This window comes from Poecilia latipinna, unplaced genomic scaffold (genome assembly GCF_001443285.1).
Source record: "Poecilia latipinna isolate Pla-1442-1.1 unplaced genomic scaffold, P_latipinna-1.0 Scaffold1194, whole genome shotgun sequence".
Taxonomy (NCBI): domain Eukaryota; kingdom Metazoa; phylum Chordata; class Actinopteri; order Cyprinodontiformes; family Poeciliidae; genus Poecilia; species Poecilia latipinna.
Genome location: NW_015113810.1, coordinates 136,995 through 157,134, shown reverse-complemented (window position 1 = coordinate 157,134; position 20,140 = coordinate 136,995). Strand labels below are relative to the sequence as shown.

Sequence of the window (20,140 nt, the reverse complement as noted above, 5' to 3'; positions counted from 1 at the left end):
ACACTGGGCATCTGAGACGTAAGAAATGAGACATGCAAAGCTTTGCTGAAGCATTGTTTAAGAAAGGAAAATGACAAAAAAAGGAGAAGTTGCTCTACATACAGCTGTTTGTGTGTATATATCTGTGCACACACACAGGATGTGGTTGGGTAAATGAATCACGCACACGCTTCAGTATCAGCTGTAAAGGGTGTGCACCTACACCATGAACCACAGAAACACACACTTTAAATACCCCTGTTCCTCCTAACAGTTGATGCATCTAACTCTGGGTTCTTAAATGACACCATCATGGGATGCTCATTGCTGTTGATTCTGGCTCTCATCCAAAATGTTGCACATTCCTTGGAAATTCAGGGTAAGTCTGCAGGGTTACAGCCCATCTGTGGCTGTCGGCTGTTTATGGGTTTATTTTACTGGACCTTCAGGTCTTATTTAACCGGTGGGATTTATATTCTAGGGCTGCTTTGGCTTTTCCAAAATGATCAGTTAAATTATAAATGCATGCAGCCTATAAAAATCAACTGTGCATGGAACTATTTCTGCCATATTTTCCTGATGGCATGCCTGCATTGTCACTCTGCCAGTGAGGAGGGGGGGAGTTTATTGTTATTGATCAGCTGTTTCACCTAAAAACCTCAGTAATTTCTTTACAGCCTATTAAAACTAATATACGAGGGGTATTAAGGTGCGTTTTTCTCGGCGTAAGGGGAAAACCCTCTATGACCCGAGACCCTGGGCATTTTTTAAATTTTTTTATTTTTGCTTCTGCAAAGTCACAAAGTTTCTGAAATGAAAGTTTAATCATGAGGAAGAGCTCTGTATGACTACGCTGAAAGACTTTATTTGTTTACCACATTCCCAGCCTGCAGGACGAAGACTTGCTGTGAATTGTCGCTGTTGAATTTGTGAGAAAAAGAAAGAACCCCCCGGGCTTTAAGAAATATGATGCACTAAATGAATGCATGTTTTTTTTTCCTCTTTTTCTCAGTTATTACCTTGTTTGTGTCCTCAAGGCGCAGCTTTTCCATTCTTGGCTGACATTTAGTTTGGCAATAACCTGCAAGGGCAAATGGACCCAGAAGGCGTTACTGAAGTGATGGAGCGTATTTATTTATTTTTCCCCGTCTCAAAGGCTTTGGAAGCCCTCCACATTGTTTCCATTTGCTGTGATATACAGTGAGCCCAGTTGCATTTCAGTTGCAAAAGAGCTGGATGCGTTCTTTGGGTTTGCCATGACACTGTGCAGCACCAAGCTGTCATCATTGTCCTCATTGTGAATATAAACCCAGAGAAGAAGCTCTTGGCTTCCGCTGATGGATCAAATAAATGATGTCCTTAAGCGCACCTTTGATGAATTCGGCAGAGGAAGTGGAGAAGTGAACTGAGATAGCTATGCAGGAAACACTCTAAGTGTCTTTTAAGGGGTCTTTGAAACGTCCCCTAAATTGTGGCTGATTTGTGCAGGAAAAAACCATGTTGTCTGTTGTCTGGATACAGACCCATCATAACTTCTGAATTGTTTTCATTAACTTAATGGACTCCTTGGTTACATACGCACCGCAAAGACCAGGCAGCATTCATCAAACACAGAGCGCAGCAAAGTCTATTTCTTGTCTGCAACCTCTTTGAGTGTTGACAGATTCCAGTTGAACTTCTAAAGACTCTCAGCCAGCTGGAGAAAGAACTGCCATCCAACTTAGAGTAGATATTTATAGTACTTTGATCATCTTCACATGCTGGATGCATTTCTGTTGGGGTATTGACACGACACTCATCACTGGTCTGCAGGAGAAGAAGAAAATATGTTGGTGTTTTTTCCATTGACAGTCAGGTTTTGGTGTTTGTAAGCAGAAAAACTTTTATTTCTTTATTTAATTTTCCAGTCACATGGACAGAGGATTTTGAAAGTCCACAGCAAACCTTTGGTATAGCATGAAGATCTTTTTAGGCCTTTGGATGGAGGATTTATGGTCATGATATATCCACATATCAAAAAGAAACAATGGAATTGAATTATATTTATTATATCCCGAGAATATGGGTGAAACTGAGTTTTCCTTCATGTAGCTGAACAACCTTTTTGGTTGAGGAGCAGCCTAAGAGATCAGTTTGACTCTCAAATCAGTCATAAGGTTTGGTCACTGCTTTTCAGTCTCCATGGTAACCACCTGTTGCACTGGCTGATGGATGGTGGTAGTTTCAACAGCATTCACCACCACTTCAGGATGTATTGTATTCTGTGAGGACTGTCTGCAGAGCGTACCAGTTGCCTACATTTCTTGTGAAAAATTCCTACATTTGCCACAATCCAATTTTGATGAGCTGGTTGGGCGCCTAACTCCATTTCTTCTCCACCAGGGCAGCGGCTGCACACCTGTTAGTGCAGCACAAGGTGACAGTCTAGCTGATGCGCATCCTTGCAACTGGTTGTGCCAACTTTCGACCTTATCAGCTCGGTGTCGCCTACAAAACAGTTTGATGTTGACAGTGTTCAGTGTGCTGGGTGACACAGAATAAGTACATGTGGCTGTAAAAATGTAGCCTTGCATGTAGGTGTGCATTGGGTCCACCCAAGAACCTAAGTGTAGTGAAACACGACCACATGGCATGACTACTGCACTGCAGGATCACAGAACGTACAATCCAGCTTGAAGTGTAGCTTGTTGCAGTTTACAATTTTCAAACCAGATGTCACTTTTTTGCCAAACTTTAAAAAAGCATCTGAATGTTTTCATTGGGAATTTGAATTCCCATAGTATTTGGCAGCTACCAACATTAAGCTAAGATGATGTATGACGAAAATATTTCTTTGTTAATAACAAAATCGCTACCTGTTGCCATTGTAACAGGGCACATTTCTATTGACATGCAATTTGGAACATTTTAATCACAATAAAACAACAAAAGACTTCTTTGATATGAGCAGTTTGACTCACATATCACAGTTTCATTGCTGAGAATCAAACCGACATCTGAAAGGTCTTACATGGGGCAAAGTGAACATCAGTTCATCAGAACAGTTCTGCTTTTCTAGGTGGGTTCATGTGAACTTCTGACCTCTTCTTATGAATGATCATGTTGTGTTGTGTCTCAGGTTCAGGCGAAGAACCGGCTACTGTGATTGCTCACAATGTCACTGGAGTTCTGGGGGAGGACGTCTACCTGAAATGTGAATATCTGGGTGGAGGTAAGATCCAGAAGGCCGAGTGGAAACGCAAGTTCAACTCTCTGGGTAAATTCAAGCGACTGGTCGGAATTTCTCGACAAAATGGGAAGCTGTTTAGCCGAGATGGCTTCTCAGAACCAGCCTCTCTCAACAACCTCACAGTCAGGATGAGGGTCTCCAGCATGGAAGCAGAAGGAGAGTACATTTGTGATTTTGAGGAAGAGGAGGAGAATTCATTTTCCATCATCTATGTAACTGTGCTTGGTAAGTGGAAGAAAATCCCTAATGAGAAACTTTAAGAAGCATCTTCTACAGTTGCAGTATGTAACTTTTATAAAATATGTTTTTACGTTTCTTAAAATTAATTATTATTATTATTATTATTATGTCCTGACAGTAGAATATAAGACAGATAATCTGTGAAAATAAAATCAAGCTTCTCTGCATTCTCTCTATGGTTCTGCTGTCACACACCTCTCTGTCAGAAACAGCCAATAAGAGTTAGGAGGAGGGTCTTAGCGTTGTCAACTTTGTTATGTTGTGTTGCTAGTCGGCGTGTGCACGTCTGCGTGTACAGGCTCAAAATTTCACGTGCAAATTTCGCCATTTGCTTGACTGGAGAGACAGTGATTGTTGCCACAAGCTCCATGGGAACCCAGCCCATAGGTTTTTATCTGTGTACATTTAGCAGCATGTACACAAGCTGATTGACAGCGCTAAGACTTCCCTTCTGGCTTTGATTGGTTGTTTTTGACCAGGAGTGGTGTTTTTTTTTTTTTTTTTGTTTCTTTATAATTTTTTCAGTCCTAGGGAGCCAATGTTTTTGAGCAGGACTGTGCATTTATTTTATTTTTTCCTTTGTTTTGTTTTTTAATAATTTTTCGACTCCAGTGACTTTTATTTGAAAAGGTAATTTGAAAGTAAGTGACAGACAGAAGAGGGGAAAGACACGAGGCATGGGAAGGATGGCTCCTTCAAGGTCTGTAGCCTCTGTATACCGGGCGCGCGCTCGGTATACAGCTTCATGTGATGAATTTGGGAGCGGTGGATATATTACGGCTGGTAGTAGGTGGAGAAGCTTCATCTTTTTCTCTTTCAGATTATCTGTTTCATACTATACTGTTATGACAGGACATGAGTTTTAACTAATATGTAAGAAAAAAAGTGTACTGTAGCTTTAAAGCTAAACCTGCTCTAAATATCCGCAGCTAAACCTGAGGTACAGATAGCGGTGAGCTCGGAGACCATAAATGACACTCACTACCAGTCGGTGTCGTGCTCTGCTGTTGGCGGCAGGCCAACGCCCCGCATCAGCTGGCTGGTCGGTGGCCGTCCTCCTTCAGACTTCCCCTTCCCCTTCACCGTGAACGAGAACGAAGCGGCTCACTTAAACGGCACCTCCACTCTGCGCAGCATCCTCCGCTACCCCACCCACCTCCAGGACGAGCAGAGTGTGACCTGTGTGGTCAAACACGAGACCCTCCCAAACCCCGAACGCAGCACGGCCAGGGTGGAAACATACGGTAAGCCGCGCGCCTTGTCAGCGACATTTGCCTCTTCGCAGCTCGGTTGCCGCGAGGCGTTGCATCAGAAGTTTGCAATCAAGCATCATGACTCAGCAGCTTACAACACTTTAACTTTCTCCTGCTGTTCCCTTTCACTCTGCTCCGCATACACACTGACAGACCATAAATCACGCAGCGCACTGCGGCGCATTCATGTGGGATTGCAGTATTTCACTGAATTTGAGCAAAGGGAACAGGATAAAAAGCAGAAAAAGGGTTTTAAAAACAATGATATAGTGCAGTGCAGAGCTTTGGTGACCAATTTAAAGCCCAGCGTGTAGGGGTGCCTGGAAATCAGAAGCGTTCAAGAACACCTGTTGAGCGATGTGGAAATATGTTTTGCTTATTTATTACAATAGCTGGAATAAATTTGATCTATTAGATCCAGTAAATATGTTTACGGTCATGGTCTGTGGGGGTCTGAGGTAATGGGTAAAGAATGGGTCAGGATTTTACTCCACAATCCTCTCAAGGTTGCTGATATCCCAGTTGCTGATGCACCTTTTCCTAAATCACGTTTTCCTTCCACTCAACTTTATATGAACAGGCCAGTGAACAATCAGCTTCTTTATCAATCATCTTTCTGGTATAGCCTCCTTATGGAGGGTTTTAGAACAAATCTAGAAACATCAACATTAGATGTTTGATTTTTTTTTGTTTTTTTTTTTGGTGAAAATAATTTTTAATGATGTGAGAAAAATAGTTCTAAAAATAGAAGTGGTACTTTTAGTGTTAATCTGTTGGAAATTTAGTGCAGTTATTGCATGAAAAAAACTAAACATTAAGTTATAAATGAAATAGTGAAGGTGCAACAAAAAAACTTACATCAGGGAGTCTACTTCAGGAGCCCATCATTATGTTCATGTCTATGTTTATTGTGAGGGCCTGCTTGGAAGGTGCAATATGTGGCATTAGGCGACCAGTGATTTTCACCAAAGCAGCCCTCGCCGAAATAGGAAGCGAGACCTTCTTGCAGCCATTACAAAGAGATCAGAGGAAGAAAACATGGAAGTTACGCCTGATTAAAGGCATGCTCTGTTGTGCACAGCTGTAATGCTAACCCTCAAAAATGTCAAATATTTGAGTCCTCAAAGCTGGTGGTAATCTCACAAACAGTTGCACTTCACACACATGCGCACACACACCCACACACACACCCACACACACACACACACACACACACACACACACACAAGGAAGTTCTGTGCATCTGTACCACTGTAATTTTACATCACATTGAAACAATAAACAGCTGCCCTGCCCATTTTTCCCTACTACAGCTGAAAACTATGGCTTAACCAACTGCAACCTTGCTGTTTAATATGAAAACACAATGCTGTGTAAAACTATTCATTTCCCTTAAAAGGTTTTATAACTTCTCAAATTGCAACTCAAAATATCTGTGTGCATCTGAATTTGATGTGCAACAACATGAAGTAGGGCATAATTGTGAAGTGGAAGGTGAAGACTAAGTGGTTTTATTGTGTTTTTAATCATATAAAAGTCTTAAAACTGTGGCAAACATTTGCATTCAGAGTCAGTTTTTTTTTGTAGAATCCTTTCTCTGGAGGTACATCTTCAAGTCTTTAGGATTATTTCTCAAAGTGATGTTTATCTGTATACTGAATTGTTTATCTTTTTCCAAGTAGACAAATATCTTTTCCAAATAACAGTAAGACCTCAGACTGGGGTTTCAACCCAGGACCTTCTTGCTGCAAAGCATCAGTTCTACCAACTATTACACCATGCAAAAAAACACAACAAGACTGTTTTTAAATATAGATCCAATAACAAAAGCAGTTTTAGCACGTTTTTTGTTTTTTTTTTGTTTTCATGCAGTACTTAAACTAGATTTTCTCAATGGAACATTACTAAAAGTACCAGTAATAATTTTTAAAAATATATTTTTCACAATTAAATAAGAAATTAAGTGTTATTACCCACAATATAAAAAAAAAAATCCAATGGAATTTGTTATTTTTTTATTCTAAAACCACAAAATGGAAATAAAATGGCAGTTATTTACAAATGACAACAAAGCTCCTATTATAGACATTTGTCTAAACAACAATTTGTCTTTTTTTCTTTTTTTTTTAATACTTATGTAACATTCATGCCCCTCAACAAGTTTTGTTCGGGAGCGAAAATGGCTCTTTGGATTGTAAAGGTTGCAGACCCCTAATCTAAACTGTTTCATTGTAGTTCTGGCTGTATGTTTAGTGTCGTTGTCATTAATTTTCCATGGCAACCATTCCGCTGTGCATAAGCCTGGTGAGACCAAGCTCTGCCTTCAATGACGAAGCTTCTCCTATTAGTTTCCTAGCTTCCGCCTCACAAGCAGCACTTTCCTGCAATTCCCCCACTCAGCTCCTTCAGACTTAGCCAACAATTAGCAAACACCTGGTGGAACTGCACATTAACTGAGCTCATTATAGGAGCTACTTCTCAGTGCAATGCTGGTAAAAATGTTTTTAAAGGGTTAATAGAGAATGACTTCCTAAATACGAGTAACAGAGCAGGAGTTCCTTAAAGAGACAGAGACCCAATTTAACAGAGGCAATAATTTACAAAGTCAAATTTCTTTTAACTCATGTTTTATGTTTTATGTATATATTTTATGTGTATATATATATATATATATTTTTTTTTTTTCTTTCTAACAACTGAAGGTACTATGTGCCTTGAAATCAAGTACTACTGCCCCTCTAGCAGAGGGGATTTCACCATGTTTAGCCCCACCCATGCTCCCATTCAGGGTGATATACAGTATTTGTTTTCCTCGGCACATTGGGTTTTGCATAGAGGCTTTTCAGTCCACGCTTTAAACCATGCAGAACGTCCAAATTGCAGCAGCGACTGTTTATGTGGCGCGCCGTACGGTAAGCGCTGCCCCGGCCATGCAGCTCATTTGTCTACCATAAATTTACACTTGTGCTGAGGTCATTTTCTGACTGCTGTGGTTAAATTACACGTAGCTTGGTGGAGGTGTTAACGGATGGAACGTTTTTCGATCTGAAGTGAGTTAACTCCCAAACACCTGAGCTATTATGAAGTGTTTTCTCACCTTTGCTGCTCATTAGGGATGTCGGTGTGTTGCATAAAGCGACTTTTAATACATTTGATGACAGACTCCAGCCCTGTTGATTTCCTGGTATTAAAACCTGTGGTTCTGCTTGGCTTTGGTTGGACAGCAGCTGCTTCAGACATCTGCGCTCAGCTGCAGCTTTAAGACAGCAGATGGGACAGGTGATAAGCCCATAAGTCTGTGCTCTAAAACACAAACAGAACCCCCTCGGTCCCACTCCATTTTCGGCCCATGTTTGCTTAACTCACTGCTCATCCGGGCCCCCAACTTCATATTCAACAAAACACACCACAGAGCCTTTCTGACTTTTTAATTTGCTGGAGAAAACATTAACGGTTGGAGAAAAAATAACTCATCGGTCCTTTCTTTTTTTCCTTTGTCTTCTTGCTTCTCAGCAAGGCCAAACGTGACGATTAAAGCAGATATGGTACAAGAAGGAGGAAACGATTTCTGGGTGGTCTCTTGCATTTCTTCCGGAGGGAGACCCTACGCTGACATTTCCCTGGCTTTGGACGGAAACGAAGAGGTGCGAAGAGAGAACGGCGAGAATTCAGAGGGGAGAAGTGTCTCCGTCCGGCTCCCTGTGGCGGAGTACGAGGGCCGCAACGTCACCTGTGTGTTTAAACACCCAAAGTTCTCACACCCTGAGGCGAGAGGCATCACCCTGCCCACTTTGTGTAAGTATTGAGTGTCAGAATCAGAAAAGCCTTGTTTCTAATGTGGTGAAACAGAAATGAAAAACGCTTGTGTTTTATCTGCAGACTTGTCTGGAGTTCAGCTTCGCTCAGATTTGAGAAGCGGCAGCGGTGATGGCTTGAAAGCGGCTGAATATTTAGAGCTTCACGAGGGAGACAGCGACGTTGTTATCAGCCTGGAGGTCACAGGGAATGTGCCACGCTACAGTGTTATCTGTAAAAAGTAAGAGGTATTCGGTGATACGGAGGTGTTTCATAAATTTCATGATACAACATAAGCTTCAGGTTAAACTGTTGCAATATAATGATCTGACAGTTTGTTAATTAGACGCAAGCAAATAGAGGTCAGTGTATGAGAGTTCTTTTTGAGTGTTTGAGTGTTTTTTTTTAGCATTTGCCTTTATTTACAAACCCTGAATTTCTATTGATGCATCATAGAGTATCTTTAAAAAAAAATCTAAACTCTAGAAAGGTGTTTTTTTTTTTTTTTTTTTCTGTAAGCTATTATATCTGTAACAGCTTTTCTTTTCAATGTGGTGATTAAATATTGGATTTCGGGTAAAAATCACATAACTCATTAATATTTTCCATATACAAACATAAGAACTAAACAACATAGACATCCTGGAGAGGATGTGGTGAAACATTTGGTGGCATCAAACCACAAGTGACAGACGGTAGGAACCAGATTCTGGTGTTTTTAAAACTCATTTCATTGTTTACTCAATTTCTCACGACATCCTAAAATATAACCAAGGAGGGGGAAAAAAAAAAAGAATTTACAACAACTATAGTGCATAATTAAAGACACACAACCGACCAAACACAAAATGAACAAATACAGCAAAGAAAATGCAAACAAAATTAGCATATTTATATGTCACAAACAGTGTGCTCAGCCCAATTTATTTATTTAGTTCCATTCATGTCAGTCCATTTTTACAAGGCAAACAGGTTTAATTTAGATCCAGTTATTTATCCATCATCTGATCCAGTTATTTATCTATTATCCCCCCTCCATGACCTTGCAAGGTCGTGGAGGGGATAGGGCTTGGTGCCGATCTCCAGTAGAGATCGGGTGAAAGGTGAGCTACTCCATGAACAGATCACCAGTCCATCACAGGGCAACACAGAAACACACAGGACAAAAATCATGCACACATCCATACTAAAGGGCAATTTAGAGACACTAATTAACCCAACAATCGTTAATTGGGACTGTGGGAAATGGGAGTACCCAGAGAGAACCTATGCATGCACAGTGAGAACATGCAAACTCCACGCAAAAGTGCTACCCACTGCAAATCCCTTCATATCAATTCAATTCAATTCCTTCCAATGCAATCTATTATTCAACAGGATTTCTTTGGGTTGTAGTGAAAAAGTATCTTGTGTGATGTTCTCATGTCAATGTGGACCAAAATTTATTAGGAATATTTTGGAGACCACCGTTCACATGCTTACCCATATTGGACAATGGACAGAAAAAGCATTTCCTGGTCCAATGAATCTCAATGTCGACTACAACAGTCAGATATCTGACACAAACAAGAAAACAAGCACCCACCCTGATTTGGATTTTATCCGTCGTACCTTGGGCCACTTACAACCAACTGAGCATTGTTTGTATTTGTATTGCCATTGAACAAAGCCATTCTTTGGGGCCAACTTTGGGTGACTACTTTCACAGGACAATGTAACCATGCCATGAATAGGCTTGCTGTACACCAACAGCCTCTGAAGTCACCAGATCTGGCCAAGAACAATTGAGGGAGCTCAGTGTGGACCAACCTGGAGCAAGCAAGGTGTACCTAATAGCAGGTAGTGAATATGGAAGAGAACTGAAAGGCTTTGGGCTCAGGAAAATGAAAGCTAAACACAGAAACACATGACCTGGAGTACTCTCAATGGTAAATTGAAAAACAGAGAATAGCAACAACAGCTCTGCCAATGAACCTGACGTGATCAAACAAAGAAGTCCTGACCCAGGGGTACTTTCTTGGTTATTGACACCTTGGTTTTATTGTTTTTGTCTTTGTGTATTTGCCCAGAGATGATGGGCCCTTGCCTGAAGACGTGGAGCTAGTTGGTAAAAATCTCACAATTCAAGGGCTGGTGAAGCATCAGCATGCTGGTCTGTATGAATGCAACTGCTCCTACCTCCACCTTAAAGCAGCGTTGCAGTTTAACCTCACAGTTAGAGCTCAACCTCCACTGCTGGGTGGGTAAAACAAAAAAAGATTCATTTGACTTCAAATGATTTCTTCATTATACTTTCATGGTATTGCTCAAGAAATGTTGATGTGGAACCTTTCTCGCCACATTCTTTCTTTCAGTTTCTCCCACAATCAGAGTCGATTCACATAGTGGAGGTGGATTCAGGATGATTGAGTGCGCAGCAGCCGATGCCATTCCTGCAGCCAACGTTTCTTGGATTCTACCAGAGGCTGATTCTAAAGACTTTTGGTCCAATTCCACTTTTTATAATGGGACCCACTCTGTTTTGCTCCTCCCTGCATGCTTGCCTCAGGAGCTCACAGCGTTGTGTGTGATAAATCACCCTACATTTAAGGAAGCACAGAACAGAAGTGTTACACTCCCACTTTGCGGTATGTTCTACAAATCAGTCAATATATAACTTAGCACATATTTGGCTATGTTGCCACACCATAGATTCTATCAATTACCCAGAGGAAATACCTCATTTCCTGTTTTTAACTTCTATTTTTTTTCCCACACAGCTCAACCAAACATCACCGTCAGCTTCAGCTCTGAGTGGGAAAGAGGTCAGAAGTACTCAAAGATGAACTGCTCTGTTGTCAGTGTTGCCTCTGCTGCAGCTGTAGCCTGGCACACCGGACACAAAAACGACAACATCAGTTATTCAACAGAAACTGAATTTCAGACCGAGGGTCTGGTATCGACCTGGAGCTCTGTGTTTTTCCTGACCTCTCTTTATGCCGGTCAGAATTTTACTTGCACCGTGAAACATGCAAGTTTGGAGAGTCCAGAAGAAAGAACAATACGCATTCCCCTGCAAAGTATGTCAACATTTTCCTCAGATGATTTTCTTCCCTTGACAAATATAGCCCCAAAACTACTGCTCACCTCCTTCACCTCCTTCCTGTCACCGCTCTTTTCTTTTTCAGAACCCCCTCGGCTCAGTGCGTCTGTGGTGAGACAGCAAGACTCTCTTCACTGGTTGGCAGTGTGCGAGTGCAAAGGGGATTGCGTTGACTCAAACCTTGAATGGGCCCTTCCTAAAAAAGCCACAGGTGAAACAATCCGGCACACAAGACACAAAGGATACATAAAGCTGACTTATCAGTTTCCTCTGGTCCTTCACGAGGGCCACAATCTGACCTGTGTGTACCAATCCGACAATGGGATCACACAAAGTGCGACTATTCGCATCCCGAAATACCGTGAGTGTGACTGAGAGTCATAACAACATGAATGCACAGGTTTTTTTTTAAGATGCTTGATGTTCAACTCATGTTTCTGCAGATATCTCCTATGTAAAAGTCCTGAACAACACAAGCACCCTGCAGAGCCGCCACTTCGATCAGCCTGTTGTGTACAGAGTGTCCGTCTACAGGAATCGACCCAACCAGAAAGTGCTGCTTGGAGTTGTAGGAAACGTGCCGGATTACAGCCTTGATTGTCGAAGGTGGTGTATCCCTTTGCTTCAGTGGATCTTAAACGTACTCAGAAGTACCACCTCAGTAAATACTACTATCTAAATCAGAATAGAATAGAATCTTTACTGTCATTGCAACAATTAACCATTGTACAAAAAAAATGTGGGTGCAATTCTCAAGATAAAAACAATGACTTAAAAAAGACTTATATTGTAGCTATCAATTGATAAAAATTTAACTTAAAAATAAAATAGAAATAAACACAGACAAGGTCAAATTGATATCTTGGTAGCCTTCACCATGGTGATGACTGAGGAAAAGGTTGAACACACAAATGTATGATTACCCATCAATGTTGTAAGACACACTGACATACAAAAATACCTCTACCTTCACCTAACTATGCATTTACCACTGGAGCATGCATACAATCTGGTGCCCCGATAAGCTTGTTGCTATGGAGTCTTTTGCTAACTAGCTACATAGCATTTCAACATAATACAAAGGTACACAAATGTTTACTCTCTCTTGTTATAGGCTTGATGTCACAGTAAAAAAAAAAAAAAACAGATAAAAAAGGCTGAGTTTTTGTTCCCCATAGGTGACAAAGATAGCTGCTTCTCTGCTAGCTCTTTTTTTAGCCATTGAAAATTATTCAATAAGAGATGTTTAGCAAATGTTTCAGCCTAAATTTTAGTCTCGTTTGTGTTTTAGGAGTGATGGCTCAATTGTTCAACTGGACGGGGCTGCAATGATCCTTCAGTCTGACCCTTTGGGGCAGAATAAAGGCCTGTACACCTGCTTTGCTTCTTTTTATCATCACACAGCGTCTGTCAGCTTTCAAGTGGAAGTCCTGAGAGAGAGCGAACAGTTCAGTAAGTGTCGGTGCTCCCTAACACATTTAGTCAAGAACCCCTGATGCTATCTGGATGCTGGCATGTGTTAAGTGTTCTGAGCCCTTGTTGAGATGTCTGATAGTCATGGTTCTGTGTTGCAGTGCTGGTAGTCCTGATCTGCATCTCTTCAGCCTCAGCAATCCTTATCGTCATCACCGTCATTCTCTGTGTATGCTGGTGAGTACCGCAGGCGGTGACGCGCAAATGAGGGCACGCTGCCAACATATAGTACAATGTGAGACAAACAGGATGTGCGGATCGTTAACCCAACTCACCAGCCAACCACTCCAGTGTAGTTATTCACAAACAGGAAAGCTGTGGCTGAAACAGACAGGTGCCTCTGCCACCGCAGTCTCCGCTTGCTCGAGACAGGTAGAAATTGTTTGGCACAGTACAAAAACAGATTTATTTTCTAGTTTCCTGCTCTGGGTTTTAGGAAGCTTAAAGTCTTTTTACTTCTGGTCCATTACCTGATGTACAACAATTTAAGCTGTTGTACATCAGTCTTAACATTATTTTTTTCATGCTACTGCTGGGAAAATTTGGGTCACGACTTTAAAAACTTTGGAGGGATATCTCGTAGTCGTGAAAGCTGTTTGTGGCTTCTACCTGCAGAGGTTTCTATACTTTCTAACAATTATAGATTTGTGAGACTCGGATTTATAAAATAAAGCCACACATACAAGAGATTTTCAACTTTTTTCAATAAGCTTGTGACTTCTGCTCCAACATTTGGATTGGAGCTGTCTCATTATCCGTGGGATGATGCCGGCAGCCTAATTTTGGAAGGTCAGTCACCCGGTGAACAAGAAGAAAACATGACTCCCCAAGAGAAAAGTTATTTTGAGTTTACCTCAGGCCTCCTGACCTTCCACACCGACTCAGGAGAACATGACAGCGCAGGTCCTTCTTCAGGCTATAATTAAAGACAAAGGAAGCTGCTGCTCAGAGATCCATCTGCTAAAAATCATGTTGCATGCACTGCCATCAAGTTACATCTGAAGTAATTCTGATTTTGAGCTCACAATTATACCACACCGCCATCTAGTGGCATAAAAGCATAAACAAACTTTTTCTAAGTTACCTTTTTCTGTTTTTACAGTAAAAGAAAGAAGATGCCATACAAGGTACATTTCAACATTCTATTATTTGTTTTTAACGTTTTCTAGAACTTTTAGCTTATAAATTCTGTTTTTGTTTTTAACCTTCGTAACGAAGGAACGGGAGTCCGTCTCAGCCTTGACGAGTCTCATGCACGAACCCGGTTCACCCGAGGTCAGGAAGCCGCTGGCAGGGATGGACGGCAGTAAGGAGTATGCTCAGCTGACCAGCTTCGCCATAGTCTTTGACGCCAAGAGTACAGTGTGAGGGGAAGCCAGAGCATTTTTACATCTCATTTAGCTTAAACTGTGCATTTTACGTCCAACTGCAGCACTGTTTTTTGTGGAAATGTAGCATTTTATATGAAACTGAATATGCACTGAAATGTGTAGCATTAATGGCTTAAAAAGCAATATTAGCACTTTTCCTTAAGCCTTACTTGAACTTTGCATTTAATTTTACGTATTTTGTATTTTTTTTATATGACAATAAAAAAAATCATTTCAATTTATTCCTGTAGTTTTTTATTTTTAATCTATATTCATGCACACTTGTTCACATGAGTTTTTGTGTTTCTTCACCATTACAAAGACCTGATCAAATTAAATGAAAGCAAATTCTACCAATACATTAGTAAAAAAAACTAAATATGAAGAGCTTTGGGTCATTTCCTGTTTCTGTATCAAAACTGCAACCAACTGTCCGCCCACTGCCAAGTACAGGAAACCAAGAGGTGCAGTCAAACGACCTGCTGATTTCCACAAGCATTTTACACATCAACTTTTCCATTGCCATCATCTTTTCTTGTATAGACAAGGCTTTAACTGTAGTCCAAATTTCTTCACGTTTTGGGGAACATTTCCTGTCTTCACAAACTCGAAGGAGAAGAAATGACTGTTTTCTGTATCCTGAAAGAAAAAAGACAAAACAATTATTCCCACAGCTTCACTGAGATGCTAACATGCTCAAAATCTTGATCTGAATGACTTGCAGGTTATCTAAGCACACTGTGTTTAAACATCTGTTTGTTGCCAACGATAAGCCAGTTCACAGAATGTTTTCAGCTCATGGTTTTCTGCCCACTGTGCCACAAACTAGAAATTATAAAAGAAAAAAAAAAATTGCAGACAGCCACCAGCGCTCACACTGTGTGTCTGAGTAAATGATAAAGTCTTGGCACATAAGTCTGAGCTCAATGATTTTTTTTTTCTTTTTTCTAAATCACATGAAAATATCACATTTGAGATGTTTGAGGCCTCACCTTGGATATCATCTTAAAACCCAGGCCTGCTAGAGCAGAGATGAAGTTCTGCACGTTGTCAAATCGGCTCGCTACTTCTGCAACTTTCAGGACGCCCCTGTAATGATTGGACATAAAAAAAACATTAAACAACCCAACATAGATTCATGCGAAACTGTTAACCCTATTAATAGCTTGCAGGTGAAAGGTACAACCACAAACATCTGTGTTTTTTTCAGATTTTTTTTCTGATATTCCTCTGATTAATCATAAAAAAAAAAACACTTAACTTTTTTTATTATAGAATATTAGAAATACATTAGGGGATACAACTAATAAGTAAGAAATTAAATGTTTTACTAACTAAAATGCAATAGGACAGCATTCCTTTAGTGAACGCTTGATCGTTGTTAGCAAAGGAGGCATCTGCAGCAAAAAAATCCTTCTAACATCAACCTGTGGAAAGCTGAGGCCTTACAGCTTGACCTAACATCAATACACTGTTGGGCTGATCTGTTGATGGTTTTTTTGGATGAATAACTGGATAGCAATAGGTGCTAAATAGGAGTTTTTTGTTTTTTTTTTACTTTTTACCAAATTTGAAGCTGGAATTCAGCCATTGGAGCATGTCTGGGCAGAACACACAGCTCTGGAAAAAAAACCTAACAGACCACTTTAAACTGTCAGTTTCTCTGATTTTACTTTTTTATAGGTATATGCTTGAGTAAAATTAATCACAATGCAAAGAAAATAAGTTCATATTCATAAGAAACAACAATACTAATGTTTTAACTCAGGAAGACTTGAGAAATCAATATTTGGTGGAATAAAATTGAGGTTTTCAATGGAGTTCAGTGCAGTGGGCTCTTCATTTTTTCCAGAGCTCTATTTACAGACAAGTGAAGGTTTTCTTCTTTAGTACAGTTTTTGCTTCTTTACTGTTTTGACTGTGCTGTTCTTTCAGGAAACTGCCTTTTATTTTTGAGTTTGTACACTACAGGTAACGATTAATCGATTACTGGATTCCTTGATGGTTGTTTCAATGATTGATTAATCATCTCAGCCTTATTGAATTTGCCTGAATGTGAGGTAAATGCAGTAAACAGTGGGTGAAAATTCCAAATGTTTAGATATGCAAAGCTGGTATGATATGCAAAACCGCATTGTAAAGCTGCGGTTTGCAGCTTTACAATGAGGTTCTATGTAGCATCGACTCAAAAGTCACACTTTTTTTTTTTCTTTTCCTGAATAATAAAAACTTAAAAACTCTTCAATTAGAAATGATGGAGAAGTCCAAGTGGTTTACTGCAAGGCTAAAGCTGACATGTATGCAATCAACTTTCCCTCATTTACCTCATTTTCAAGACGCGGTTGGCTTCTGCCAGGAATTCGACCAGGTTGGTCCCCATGAGGGACAGACAGAACACGGCGATGTCCACAGAGTTGTCACCGAGGGGCACCTACACGGGCAAGCTGCATGTTTAATCACGCGGAAAACACAGAGAAGCGCGCACACCGCCGGCGGCCGACTCACTTTGGCCATGTCACAGACGGTGACGAGGTCACAGGTGGCAGCCAGGTCGAAGCTGTGCACTTTGTTCTTCACGCTGCGCGCAATCTTACAGTCACCGCATCCAAAGTCTGCCACTACCAGGGAAGGTGACCTGCAGCAAAGTATAACCAAAAGAAAATAAATAAATAAAATCTGCTTTCTTTCAACAAGAATCATCTTTCTGAAACAGCCTCCTCCTCAGAGAAGCTGTTGATGAAGGCTGTTTCCTCCCAGCGGAAAAATAAAACATCAATTTCACAGAGCAGAGTTATCTACTGCAGCGCTACGTCAGTTATTTATTTACAGCAAATGTTCTTAAAAGAACACAATATATATATAGACATACATATAAGTAAATGCTCCAATCTGTATTATGATCCGATTAAATGGGGAGGATTAGATTTTTCCTTTTACTTAAACACAGTGACTCTTTACGTTGGGATGGTAGGCCGCAATTTGGTTATTAAGTCATAAATTTCCATGGACAAAGTGGTATGATAAAATCAAAGCAATAGATGGATGGATGGATGAATGTAAGAGTGAATGGGTGGTAAATGGATGGATGAATTGCTCTGACCTCTTGTGGATGTAAGCGATGATGGCATCCAGTGGGTTGGCGGGCCACCTCTGGACCTGGGCCGTGTATCCTCTGTGATACACCCAGAATGCCTCTGGGTCCTGCTGGAACATGCGCCTGGCCTCGCCGCTCGCCGTGCTGTACAGACGCTCGTTGATGTAGCGGAAGCGTGCCGCCTCCAGGCGCTGCTCCATGCGAGACCTGAGGGAATCGGAGCGGCTCTGCTCCGCCGCCCCCGCCTCTGGGACCGCCGCCTCCGGGACCACCGCCTCCATTTCCGTCCTCTCCGCTGGACTCTCGGTGCTGACCCTTTCCTGGCGGAGGAGGATCTTCTGCAGCTTCTGTCTTTTCAGACTCCACTCCTTGCTCAGCTCAGGTTTCTGTCGGTTGGTGCTCGCCACCTGAACTTCACCTGCTCCATGTTTTAATCCCTCAGCAGAGCCTTCAGATGCACTTTTTAACTTCTCCACCTCCAGCTGGTTTTCCCCTCTTGCTGCACTGCATCCATCTGCCTCTCGCTCCATGTTCTTCCTTTTCACTTTCTCCTTCCTTTGTTTCCGGATTGCCGTCTGGCTGATGTCTTCCCCATTGACGTTGTGTGGATCTTTTTTGACGTCTTCTGCTGGTTCCCGGTTATCGGCAGTTGGAGCTCCGTTTGCATCATCCTCAGGTTTGTTCTGGCGGAACTTGTTCTTGTATCTCTTCTTATTCTTCCTCTTGTTTCTCCACTGCTGCCTGCTCAGCCTCTCTGGGCCTTGCTGTTTGTTTACACTCTCTTGAGAAGGTTCTGGAACTTTTTCAACTTCTGTCTCCCCTGAAGGCATCCTGGGTGCTTTTGAGACTAGTTCAGAAAAAAACAAACAAAACAATTTAATCATTTCTTCACTCAAGAATGGTACAGAATGTGGAAATTTAAACATTTTATAGATGCTCAAGTAAAAGTTTGGGTGGAAAGGATTATTCATATGTTGTGTGACTGTTTTTCTATTTAACAGCTTTACAAAGATGTGTAGAGCTGTCCACATTTTTTGGCACACCCTGGTAAAGAGCCTTAATGCAAACTGCTCTTTTATTACAGCAGAAAACTTGGAAACCAAAAACTACCAAAACTTCATCTTTTGATTTAAAAAAAAAACTGCACACCAGTGTCAATCGTCAGACATTTATTGACAAAAAAATGTCAGAACATTACTAAGAGATCAGTTGTTGTTGTTGTAAAATTATCTAAAAATCTAAAGTTCAGCAGTTATTTGTGATTTTGGACAATTCATACGCTTTGACGTAAAGGGAGGGACAGAATTTTGCTCCCCAATGACAGCTTTTAAAACAATCTCAGTTTTCGACCTTGGGATTATTTTAAAGATTGTTTAAAAAATGAACCTTTCTAATTTTATTTGTGTGAAATTATGCTACTGCAATAAAAGATTAATTTTTCTCTCATCCCAACAAATGTGGACATTGTCCGAGTACATCCTAAGAGTTACTAACCAGGTTTGTTTTCCCTCTTCTTCTTCAGTTGAGGTTTCTCCTCTTTGACAGTTTGACAGTCGTCTCCACCCCCCTGCGTCTCCTCTGACTGCTCTCTATGTTTCCTCCTTTTCTTCCTCTTCTTCTGTTTACTGGTTGATGGAGGGACTTCTGTCTCACTGCTGCTGTCCTGCTCATGGTCACCGCTCCTCCAGTCTGGTGTCGACCCCAGGGTCTCCAGGGTCCGCAGCAGGCTCTTCTTCCCAACACTGGACTAACAGAGACAGCGAGAATAATTACGTGTCTTTTTTTTTTTTTTTAAGAGACGGGAGTTTATTACAATTAGAAAACAAAAAAGAAATAGAGATAAAAATAATGTTTACCTTTAAATGTGTACTGATGTTCGCCTTTTGGGACTTTTTAAAGATAGCTTTGCTCAGGATTCGTCCCTCTTGTTCGTCACTCCAGTCCTCATCCTCATTAAACATTTTTTTTCTCGATTCCTGTCAGGAAAAAAAAAAAAAAAAACTACAAGTATCCCTCGCGAATGCCAGTTTTTCTATCACTCTTTCGGATCAGGGAGTGATTGCTACAAAAACAAAACAAACAAAAAAAGCAATTGGGTTCAGGCTAAAAAAAATATGCGTGAGAACGAAGAAAGTTTATTTTCATGAAGCTGCAGTGAAGTTTCTTGTCAAGAAGAGAATACCACGTTGGTTTATTTCATGCGCGTCGAGGAAGCAAAACAGAACTACGGACGCGGGCGGATGACGTAGTGAAAAGACTAGTGATGTTTGGGATATGAAGTTTTTCCTGTTGTCTCACATCGCTCACTTCAATAACTACTGGTAATTTCTTACTAATATTAATATATAATTCTAATATACTACTAACTAGTTTTTATCTTTATACTATTATATTTATATGATTATACAATATAGCTATGCATACAAAATTATGAAATATAAATAAATACAAACATTAAATATGAAACATATTTTTAAAAAAATAATAAAAAATTTATAATAACATTGTAATGTAATGCTATAATTATACAAAGTATAATAATTAAAAATAATGCGCTCTATTGGTATATAAGTTCACACGTAAGATAACCTCCCCCCCTCATTTTTGGAAATATGGTTATATTGA

The 20,140-nt window shown here is 40.6% G+C and overlaps 2 protein-coding genes across 2 annotated transcripts; one reads left to right on the top strand and one right to left on the bottom strand.

Annotated features, from left to right (window-relative positions):
* The first annotated feature begins 248 nt into the window (after positions 1–248).
* LOC106960552 (uncharacterized) lies at positions 249–14,663 on the top strand. The gene is made up of 14 exons (XM_015053692.1): positions 249–358; positions 3,098–3,433; positions 4,378–4,692; positions 8,215–8,496; positions 8,581–8,737; positions 10,566–10,735; positions 10,851–11,123; positions 11,256–11,555; positions 11,664–11,939; positions 12,022–12,184; positions 12,870–13,030; positions 13,153–13,228; positions 14,154–14,178; positions 14,270–14,663. Exons 1-14 carry the CDS (start codon positions 292–294, stop codon positions 14,417–14,419), a joined length of 2,751 nt encoding a protein of 916 aa, XP_014909178.1. The 5' UTR covers positions 249–291; the 3' UTR covers positions 14,420–14,663.
* Positions 14,664–14,774: 111 nt separating this feature from the next.
* On the bottom strand, positions 14,775–19,876 carry rrp8 (ribosomal RNA processing 8). The gene is made up of 7 exons (XM_015053693.1): positions 19,372–19,876; positions 19,010–19,262; positions 17,522–18,362; positions 16,927–17,056; positions 16,746–16,852; positions 15,414–15,510; positions 14,775–15,060 (listed from the first exon to the last, which is right to left on the bottom strand). The coding sequence occupies exons 1-7, from the start codon at positions 19,474–19,476 to the stop codon at positions 14,947–14,949; spliced, it is 1,647 nt and encodes a 548-aa protein (XP_014909179.1). The 5' UTR covers positions 19,477–19,876; the 3' UTR covers positions 14,775–14,946.
* Positions 19,877–20,140: the final 264 nt, after the last annotated feature.

Excerpts from the sequence above, each read along its gene's own strand:
- rrp8 (XM_015053693.1), bottom strand. The coding sequence starts at position 19,476 with ATGTTTAATGAGGATGAGGACTGGAGTGACGAACAAGAGGGACGAATC. Across the intron at positions 18,363-19,009 it reads GAAGAGGGAAAACAAACCTG|TCTCAAAAGCACCCAGGATG; the intron begins GTTAGTAACTCT and ends TTTCTGAACTAG. Across the intron at positions 16,853-16,926 it reads CCGTCTGTGACATGGCCAAA|GTGCCCCTCGGTGACAACTC; the intron begins GTGAGTCGGCCG and ends TTGCCCGTGTAG.
- LOC106960552 (XM_015053692.1), top strand. The coding sequence starts at position 292 with ATGGGATGCTCATTGCTGTTGATTCTGGCTCTCATCCAAAATGTTGCA. Across the intron at positions 359-3,097 it reads ACATTCCTTGGAAATTCAGG|GTTCAGGCGAAGAACCGGCT; the intron begins GTAAGTCTGCAG and ends GTTGTGTCTCAG. Across the intron at positions 8,738-10,565 it reads TACAGTGTTATCTGTAAAAA|AGATGATGGGCCCTTGCCTG; the intron begins GTAAGAGGTATT and ends GTATTTGCCCAG.